Source organism: Thamnophis elegans, chromosome 8 (genome assembly GCF_009769535.1).
Source record: "Thamnophis elegans isolate rThaEle1 chromosome 8, rThaEle1.pri, whole genome shotgun sequence".
In the NCBI taxonomy this organism is placed as follows: Eukaryota; Metazoa; Chordata; class Lepidosauria; order Squamata; family Colubridae; genus Thamnophis; species Thamnophis elegans.
The window spans coordinates 11,026,383-11,036,990 of NC_045548.1; the positions used below are offsets into that span (position 1 = coordinate 11,026,383).

At 40.1% G+C, this 10,608-nt stretch overlaps 1 protein-coding gene across 1 annotated transcript; it reads right to left on the reverse strand.

Annotated features, from left to right (window-relative positions):
- Window positions 1-6,960: 6,960 nt before the first annotated feature.
- On the reverse strand, window positions 6,961-9,361 carry NHLRC1 (NHL repeat containing E3 ubiquitin protein ligase 1). Its single transcript, XM_032222267.1, has one exon. It carries the CDS (start codon window positions 8,741-8,743, stop codon window positions 7,352-7,354), a length of 1,392 nt encoding a protein of 463 aa, XP_032078158.1. The 5' UTR covers window positions 8,744-9,361; the 3' UTR covers window positions 6,961-7,351.
- Between the last annotated feature and the right edge of the window lie 1,247 nt (window positions 9,362-10,608).

Below are 10,608 nucleotides of genomic sequence, written 5' to 3' on the forward strand. Positions count from 1 at the left end.
TCTTTTGTTGCAATCAAAATTGATGGACCAACGTTTAGAAAAAGGTGAAAGGGAATTTAAAAATATATTTTGGTGCAAATAATAGAACCACGTTTTTCTATGCAGCTGACCAGTGGAAAGTTTAGTTAAGATAGAAGCACCTATTTATTGCAACATATGGCCAGGGATATGGTTTCCTATCATAATTCTGATGACCTAAATGGAACAAATTGGATGCATCGATTAAGGCACTATAAATATATAAAGTCAAGTGTTCAGTTAACATTCTGTCTCATTCTGTTATTTTCCAATGAAGGGAAAAAAGGAACACAAAGAGTGATGGAGCACTATGGTTCTTTGACTTCAACAAGGAGGGGAGGAGATAAGATAAAGAGTTCCCGATGGAAGTCTTACAACTCCAACATTAACCCTGCAAAACTCTCTACTGTGTTTTCCTATATCACAACAGAGTTGGAGAACTGCCAAAGAACTTGCATGCTAAAAGTACACAGAGGGTGCATTTGTCCCAGATTAGTACAAATATAGCATGTAGAATGGCCCAGATATTGGTTGCTTCATTTTGTAAGAACTTGATTGATTGATTGATTACATTTATATGCTGCCCTTTTCCCCGAAGGGGACTCAGGGCGGCTCACAATTCAAGTCAGGGAAGGGTATACAGACAGGGGATAAAAAAGACGAACATAACAATACACAATTTAAAAGCACACAACAGCCATACCATTCGATAAGGGGGGCAGAAGCTCTTTAGCCCCAGGCCTGTCGGAACAGCCAGGTTTTAAGGGCTTTGCGGAAGGCCTGGAGGGTGGTGAGGGTTCGAATCTCCACGGGGAGCTCGTTCCAGAGGATCAGAGCAGCCAAAGAGAAGGCTCTCCTCCGGGTAGAACTGCTAGAATCAATTCCCCTTGTTCAACATCATCATCTAAGCGAACAATCTGTTGATTCCAAAAATCTAATGATCTTCGTTTCTTGAACGTGGATGATTGTTTCACTAGAACGCATGAAGAGGGAGACAGATTGAGGTCAAACTATTTTCCAAGGCACTTGAGGGCAGAACAAAAAGCAATGGGTGGAAACTAATCAAGGAGAGAAGCAACTTAGAACTGAAGAGAAATTTCCTGACAGTTAGAACGATTAATCAGTGGAACAGAAATCGCCTCCAGAAGTTGTGAATGCCCCAACGCTGGAAGTCTTTAAGAAGATGTTGGATAGCCATTTGTCTGAAACGGAATAGGGTTTCCTGCCTAGGCAGGGGGTTGGACTAGAAGACCTCCAAGGTCCCTTCCAACTCTGCTATTGTATTGTATTGTGTTGTAAAAGTATTGCAACAGCAATGTTACACTGTATACAATCATGTTTCAGGCAGGATTTTGTTTGCAATTTGTTCTGACTTTAATTTTGCCCTGTGCAAACTTTGGAACAAAGCAGACCATGTTGCTACATTGTGTACCATGTGATTGTGATGTCCCTGAACTGGAAAAAGAGGACATCCATAAAGGTTGAGCGTTTATTTGTTTTTTAATGTCAAGGTTTTTATTTTTTAATACAATTTTTCACATGTTATATAAACAAAGTATTGTCCGGGTTCTTTCTTTTACATCCTCTCGTTTCAATAATCTATTTTACATCATAATACTGTTTTATTTTCTGCCAAATTATACTCTTCCATTATTTTTCATCTTTATGCTTATTTTTTCTTAATATATAAACAATATCTTCAATTGCCCCTTCAAAGTTGCACCAAATTTTCATTTCATATTTTCTCCATTAATCTATTTTACTATAAACAACATATATCCTCTAATCCAATTTTAACATAGAGAGCATTTCTTTCATTATTGTATCCACAATTAACAATATACCATAGTTACTTTATTTCTTAATTAGTTACATAACATTAACAATCTTGCTACTATTCCCTTGATGAAAGAAATGTCCTTCTGGGTTCAGCTCCAAGTGGGGAAAAAGACACATGGAGGCTGCTTGGAAAGATGGTTTATTGGTAGAAAAGGACCACATGGCTTGAGCCCTGAACAGAAAAGGTGATCACATGCTTCAATGTTGGTGGAGAAGAAGAGAAGGGCTGAGGGAGGGGCTTGCTAGGCTTTTTATAATCTGTTCAGTCCCACCTCTCTGTTTCCTGTTCCTGCATAAGAAATGTATTCTGATTGGTTGTCAGACTCCCATGGGGCCATGCAGGGGCAACTCTCTAGGCTGTGTTTTGAATCCAGGTTTGGTTGAGTTCTCAGATGCCATGTGGTCAGTTGGGGCCAATATTATCATGCTTTCCTGTAGCTGAAGTGGAGAAGTCTTTGTTATGTAAAGTGGACTAACTGGTCCTTCTTAATGGCCCATTAACAAAGTGGGGATGGGCAGGAAGCTACAGGCAGCTATTCTGTCTTTTAAAACATGTTTCTTTCTTTTCACATCCAGAGAAATATTCTGCCTTTTCAATATTTCCTAGGATATTTCATTTTTCTGGGAGAGGTCTGGGTGATAACTTCCTACACCCTTTAGTCTACTAATGTAACTCTTTTTCCTTTTCTTCCTATTTTAACCATTTTCTCTTTAGCTCTCAAGAATTCCACTTCTAATCATTTTTCTTCTTCTCCCCCTTTCTCCTAACTTCTTTTTCTTTTCCTATTTTTATGGTTTTTGTATCTTTTCTTCAAGGTATTTAATTTTATTTTTCTGATATTTTCCCCCAGGGTTTTCCCTATCCTCCCTTCTTCACTGTTTGGTGATTTCTTTTGGGAGGGGACTTCCCCCTTGTTTGCATTTCCTTTGTGACTGTAAATCCCAGTGAAATCATCTATCTGCTTTTTGTTTTCAATTCTTCTTTCTTCCATATTGTCTTCCTGTTCATCATTTGTGCCCTGTTTTACCCCCTCTTCCAGGATGACCGTTTCTGAGCAAAAGCTGCAAGGGTGTTTTTAAATGGAGGACTTCACACAACATATTAAAACTAAAACCTGGATCTCATACAGTCAACTAAACAATATTATGGCTTAAATGCTGGCCTTTCTCATACATGCTAAAATAAAAGGTTTAAGTTCTTGCAGTGTTCAAAACAACAAACAAATCAAATTCCACTTTAGCTTAGTGTAGAATGTTGTAGGAAGCCATCCAATATGTTGTTTCTCTGTTTCCTAAATTTTGGAAATGGAAATTTTGGAAATTTTGGAAAAGGAAGGAAGGAAGGAAGGAAGGAAGGAAGGAAGATAGCAGAAAGAGAAATAAAATAAGTAAAGGGTGGCCTTGTCAATTTTGGTGCTCATTTTTACTCACAATCCATGGGTACTGGACAGGAAAAGATTGTCCACCTTGTTATAGCAGGCAGATGAAAAAGGAAATGCTTGGTGTAATTTTTGTGTTAAGAATCTCATTCCAAAAAGTGTTCTTTTTCCCAATATGGGGAAGTAGGCAAGAGACATTGTCGCATGCAATAGGTATCTTAAGCTTTTCCTGTGTTTTAAGATTTTTTTTTTCTCCTTACCTGCCTGCAAATTTTTTTAAAAGAGGTAATAATTTTGGTTCCCCTCTACTCTGGGGGACTCTGAAAGCCACAACTATAGGAATGCTGGCACATTGAACATTATTCAAGGCTGCACTTCATTATCCCTGCTTATAGAATAGATTTTTGGAATGAAAGGCTTCCTAGGCAGAAATACGAAAATTAAACCTCATGACTTAAAATGAAAACAACATTCAAGAGATCCAACTCAGTTTACTGGCACTACATCTCTTTTGGCCCAGAGCTATTAAATGAATCAAATGCTACTGTGGTTATTTATAGGTTATTTTAAAAATAACCAGAATACGTGTTCTGTGAATTTGGGCAATATGTACACACTAATCCAAACTGTGTACAGTACAAAACTTTCTCTTGCCTCGTGAAGTCAATTTGTTGATCTTTATTTTACTTTTCAGTACATGAAGCCAATGGCATGACTAGTATTGAAAATACTTCTTAATCCTGTCAGTTTTGGTAGATGCCTATAGCTTTACTTCTGTAAATGAACATGGAGATACGTTTTTGACAGTATCTTGTCTGTACTGATGTGAAACGTATTTTTTTGCCAGAAGTAAAAAGAGGATACTTGACTGCCAACTTTTTCTTCAAAAACCAAAGGGGGAAAAAAAAGAAAATATTATTTTTATCCTAATTCCATTCCTTTTCTAACTACAACATACCAGATGGTAAATTTTGTACAAATCATGGGAAAGATCCAGGATCAGCATCCGGAGAATCAAAATGTTTTCTTCTATTGGCAGAAGGATCCAAGATTTAACAGCAGTTTGCTCTGAGAGTAGGGGATGGGTCATACATTGCAGTGAGTCCTAATTTAGTGCTTCTCTATTCAAGGGAATGTCCCAGCCTTCCAGAGCATAAAAGAGATGGGGGAAATGACAAATATTGCCTTTCTTATTCCTCCACTCAGAAGAACTCTGGATGCAATTCAGTCATTTGACTCAGTATTTTTTTTCCATGTGGGTTTCCAAGAATATTGTGTTTTTATAGCCTCTCATGAGCTTTTCATATGTAACAATTTTAATTTACATAAGGATGCTAGGTAAAGAGTTAAATTCCACCAGATTAACCAATGAACAATGTGCTGCATTTTTTTTTAACACCCCAGGAGTTGGGAAATTATTTGCTATCGCAGATTTTTTTTAAGTTCTTCCCATAGAATCACTTGTATGTTCTTGTTAAGAAAACAGCAACAGCAGTGTGTCTTGTGTTATGAGGAATACATCTTCATTCCTTGTGAACAGGGGTGGGTTGCTACTGGCATTATGGCGATTTGGTATGCATGCACATTTATACCTAAAAAAATCTGCACATGCACAGAACATTAGAAAAGAGGGGGGGGATTACATTTCTGCAATGGACATTGTTCTGCGCATGCACAGAACCAAAAATCACGATGACGCAGCTGACAATAGAACTGGTTCGGGTCCGTGGGCGGCTGAGTTACTCTCTACTCTGCCAAACTGGTTCGAACCTCTGGTTGTGAATTCTAGAATCCTAACAACGCCAAGACTGAAAAAGCAGGAAGCAGCACCTGCTTTAATCACGTGTAACTTTAAAACCTAAGTAGGATTGGGTCAAGTTGGTAATTGGATGGGAGATCACAGAGAATAACCCAGTTGCAGACTCGACTGGAAAACTGAAGAAAAAAAAAACTGAAACAAAACAATAGCAAACTATTCCTTCATTTTCCATGGATGTGTTCATGAAGTTAACTCCAGCTGATTTTGAAGGTCGTTTAAGTCTGCTTTTTGTTAAATGTAAGTCAAATATATGTTAGCAGCAATTATATTTATTTTGGGGTGGCTGTTTTTTTTTTTAAAGAGCATGATTTTTGAGATTTTACCCTTTAAAGGAAAAGATGGTAGGATGAAAATCCTTAAATTCCATTAGCTATCTCCCCTCCTGCTCCCTTCCCCAAGTAAAAATGGGTCTCCAATTATATTTTATTCTTTGAAGGTAATTTCCTGGATGTTTATTGGATGAAAGAAACCATAATAGCGAGCAGAAAAATAACTCCAAGGAAAATTGCCAGGATTTCCTTGTTGTTTTGGAAGGAAGATTTCCATTTAAATGGAATTTAAATTTAAATAGTTCTGAAGACTGTATTTCTCCCTCCCTCCCTTTCTCACACAAAAATGTAGTTACTGTAATACATTGATATAAGTTACCTGAATATGAATGCATTAAAAATATCACTATTTATTACTGAATGTGTTAGATATTTCATTCATCTATTAAAGGAATATGTGATATAAAATATAGTTCTTTATATGTGCAGTAGTTTGTCCCTTACATTGATGAAATGGTTGATCTAAACTATATCTCTTCTTTGAAAGAAATTCTGTAGCTAGTACTAAATTATCTTAACACTTTGCTTAATCCTTAACATTCTCTACATGCAGGTTTGCACTGGTTTAAGTAGCTGCAAGATGTTTAAAAGAAATTAATGTAATTATATGGAAGTGAGTCATCCTCATGCCTTGACTAGCTGTGAACATGTCACTCCAATACCCTGCTTTGTTCCACTTTAAATTATTTACACGATGACACTGCAAAGTATTTACTGAAGGCAACTTTTCCCAGAATAACTAACAAGTATCATTTTCCCTGATGTTTCATGGGTTAGTGTTGGTTATGTGGGAAGTTATCATCCAGCCCTCTCCCAGAAAAATGAAATATCCTAGGAAATATTGAAAAGGCAGAATATTTCTCTGGATGTGCAAAGAAAGAAACATGCTTTAAAAGACAGAATAGTTTCCTGTAGCTTCCTGCCCATCCACACTTTGTCATTAGGCCTCTGAGAAGGCCAGGCTAGCCCACTTTACATAATAAAGATTTCCCCACTGCAGCTGCAGGGGGAAGGGATATTACTCAACTCTCCACATGGCATCTGAGAACTCATACCTGTATTCAAAACAGCCTAGAGAGTAGTCCCCTGCATGGCACCATAGGAGTCTGACAACCAATCAGAATACATTTCTTACACAGGAACAGGAAACAGAGAGGTGGGACTAAACAGGTTATAAGAAGCCTAGCAAGCCCCTCCTTCAGCCCTTCTCTTCTTCTCCACCAACATTGAAGCATGTGATCACCTTTTCTGTTCAGGGCTCAAGCCATGTGGTCCTGTCCAACAATAAACCATCTTTCCAAGCAGCCTCCATGTCTCCAGTGTCGTCTTCCCCACTTGGAGCTGAACCCAGAAGGACATTTCTTTCATCAAGGTTATAAACCACCCTTTCTAAATTTACAAATTTAGTACATCACATGTTGCTCCATGTATTTCTAAATTTACAAATTTAAATGAAATATCAACTTCCAGAATCCTCAGTCACATTGGTTAGAAATAATGTGATTGGCAAGCTCAACACAACTGGAGGGCATCAGGTTAGGAAAACGAAGGGAAATCAGAATTGTTTTCTAATGTAGAAAATAAAAGAATCCTTTATTTTGTTTTAAGAAACCCCGGTGAAAGGGTCAAGGCTTTGTACCATCAATAACCCAAGAGAAACTCATCCTATCCAGAACCAAATATATCCATTTTCAAAGTAGGCCACGTGTGGCTCCATATATTTTACTACATTAATTCTAGTACGGGGCGATGATTTTGCGGTGCAGTTTCACTCAGAAATAAATTGCCTTCCATTCGGGGAGGGAGGTACAAAGCTACAGAGCTAAGTACGTCTCAACTTGTTGGAACCAAAATCCACTACAGCTAAGCCAGGTAAGATTCAAACCCACCAGCCAGAGAATTAAGCATTTTGTATATATCTTCCTTGAAATTGCCAGCTGGTTTGAGTCCCACCCAGAGGCCACTGCTTAGCTGAGAGCATATATTTTTAAAGAATGATCGCCCCCGTCTAAAATGACTAGAGAATTATCTGATATGAAAGTTAATGCCAAAGGGTAGGAAAGTCCCTGAGTTATCAGTGGTGTACACATAGGGAATTCTTCGGGTTTTCCAAGAGAGAAAACGGCTTGGTTATAAGCATCCGTTACTATTACTTGCCCTTCCCTGCTAAAGGTCACAGCACTGGCGTGGACTTTGGAAGGGAAGACAAGACTCAGGCCGAAACTGTCCACCTGACCGATTAGCTGCAAGTCTCTGTTGAAGATTTTCAGCCTGGTATTGCCGTAGCAGGGCCCTCTGGCCATCAAGTGTTCGATGACAGCGATGGCTCCAGAGACGGGCGAAGCAGCCACTTTCCTCGGATAACACAGGTTAGAATACAACTTCTTCACTCCCTTTAATTCTCCATTTTTAAAGTCAGCCGACAAGCGGTACAGAGCACCTGCCTCCGAATCGGTCATGAGGATGTCGTCTTGGGGCAGGGTGTCAAGGCCCCACGGCAAGGAAAAGGACTCCGCGATGACCATTTTGCCTCTGCCGTCACAATCGAACACTTTGACCGAACGATCCCCGCTATCTGTGACCACAATGTGACCGTCCAGCGTGACTGCGACATCAGTCGGGTACCGGAGGTCATTTCCGGATTGCCCTCTTTCTCCGAACTGCTGTATGCAGCTGCCACTGAAGCTGAACAGCTTGATTCGCTTCTTGCCATCGTGGGCCACGGCTAAACAGCTGGAGCTCTGACACACAGCCAGCCCTGTGGGGTTGATCAGCGTCCCCCAGCCTCCGAAAGAAAGGTGAAAGGTGAAGAGCTGAGATCCAGGGGCAGCCACAGCCTCCTTTCTCCCTACTGTCTTCCCAACAACCGGAGTCCGGTTGGCTGAAGGATTCAAGATTTCCATCAGGTGCAACAACGGCAAGCAGTCGCTAGTCTCTGAAGCTTTGCAAGCCCTTCGACAGAAAGGGCACTCCAGCCTGGAATTCCGAGGGTGGGCCAGAGACATGACACACTCCAGGCACATCACATGCCCGCATGGCAAGTTCTTCGGCCGATGCTTTTTCTCGGGGTTAAAATTTTCGAAGCACACTTTGCATTCGAGCAGATTGTTCTCAGACTGATCCAACAGCTCCGTCATGATTTCTGTTTGATCAGCGGCTTTGGCAGTCATTAGGAGAAGTCTAAGAGGATTGATTGTCGCGCTGCTGAGGAGTGGGAGGGAGGGAGGGAGGGAGGGAGGGGGAGTGCTGTGCCATCTGGTCACATTGGTGCGGTCACAAGACCCTCTCAGAGGCCTTGACGGATGGCTGCAGTCCACAATGCAAGCTTGTGTTGACATTTGCTGCCCTCTTGAGGACATTCACAAAAGTTCTTGCACGAGGAACATCTGGATGCAAATAATCGATGCATTCAGTTTTTCTTTATTGGTTGTAGTGTGAGAAAAAGGAGCTAGAGCTATACACCAGAATCACTGAAAGAGGAATCCCAACATTTGTACTATCCTCCATGTAAACGCATTTGTTCCAGTGAGTTTGGGAAACTAGCAAGTCTGATTTGATTCGCAAACAACTCACGTGAGATTAAAACAGACAGAACAGGGAAGGGTGAAAGTTGATTCGGCAGTCTCAGCTGATTAGAACTAACAATATAAGTAATCCTCTTTTAGCGACCACAATTGGGACCTGCAATTCAGTTGTTAAGCAAAGTGGTGGCTATGTGAAACTGCAACTGTGGTTATGATATTACTACAACTTTTCTTTACTTTATACAGACCTGCAAAGATTGTAAATGTGGGCATTGGTTGCATAACTTCTTTTTCATCATCATTGTACTGTAACTGCAATTTGACACCAAATGAGACAGCCACTAAACAAGGAGTACTTGTATTCATAGTTTTGCTAAAAAAGATTCTTTTCTTAAATGCATTACCTATAAAATACTTTAGTAGCTTTTTAAAAACAAACAAACTAATAAATACAAATCTAAAAAGCCAGGAATGACTAGGTGGAAACACTGTTCTTGGCTGATCCCAAAAGGATATTAGTAAGATAGGGTAACCAGGAAATCCAAGCTTGAATTAGGAAATAAAATAATTAAAGATATTGGAAAAAAGCAATGGTAAAATAAGTCCCTGTACTTTCGATAGTTTAATGTTCAATGTAGTTGTTATACCTAAACTGAGGAAAACAAAGTTCTATTTACCAAGATGCCTTACACAACTTATAAGAAGGGAAATATTCTTTTTAAAAGAACTTGGTTGACCATTGAACAGATCAGTATCAAAAACAGAATTACAAAAAGGCACTGGGACAAATTAGCTACCAAAGGAATTACAGCAAACATAAAGGAAATTTTGGCATGAAAAAGGTATAGAATTAGCAGAAGCTCTTCCTAAAGATGGCTAGCTCTTCCTAGTGTTTATTGTGTTAGGAAGCAGTATATGTTAAAAAATAAAAGCAAGCACACCGCCTTTAACCTCTCTGTCTTGCTAAATCGACAGATAGGATAAGAATAGGATATCAACCTTACCAGGTAGATCAGGTGGGGTATATGACTAAATAATTTAATTCCCCTTTATTGTGATGCTACATTAATAGAATCTACCAAGTCTGAATCACAATTCTCTTGCGGTTACCTTCAGCGCCCAATAATATACTGTAGGGAGGGTTCCTCCTCACCTCTTATTCTGCCCATAATAACAGCTGGAGGCTATGCTCCAGTGGTGGGTTCTTACCGGTTTGGACCAGTTTGGCCGTACTGGTAGTGGTTTGGCGGCCTGGGTCGCTGGAACCGGCAGCAACTCAGGCCTGCCACACCCCGAACCAGTTCCCTAGGTGGCGCCATCAATGGCACCATCTTGTTTTTCAGTTCTGTGCATGCGCAGAACAATTTTAATTGCACTGTGCATGCGTGCGCAAAGCACACACATGAATGAACCGCCAGTAGTGCCTGCCAGAACCCACCCCTGCTATGCTCCCTCTTAACCTGTTCCCTAGGAAGCATCTCTTCGCCCTATTTCCCAAGGTCTTCACCATTGCTATTACATAGAAAGGCAGTTTGGTTCAAGTATCTGGGATCTGCAGAACACTTATTTGACCTGAGAGTAAGTGGGTTCAAATTCCCCTATATCAGTTTGCTGAGGTGGCGCAGTGGTTAGGGTGCAATGCTGCAGGCCACTTCAGCTGACTGTTATCTGCAGTTCAGCGGTTCTAATCTCACCGGCTC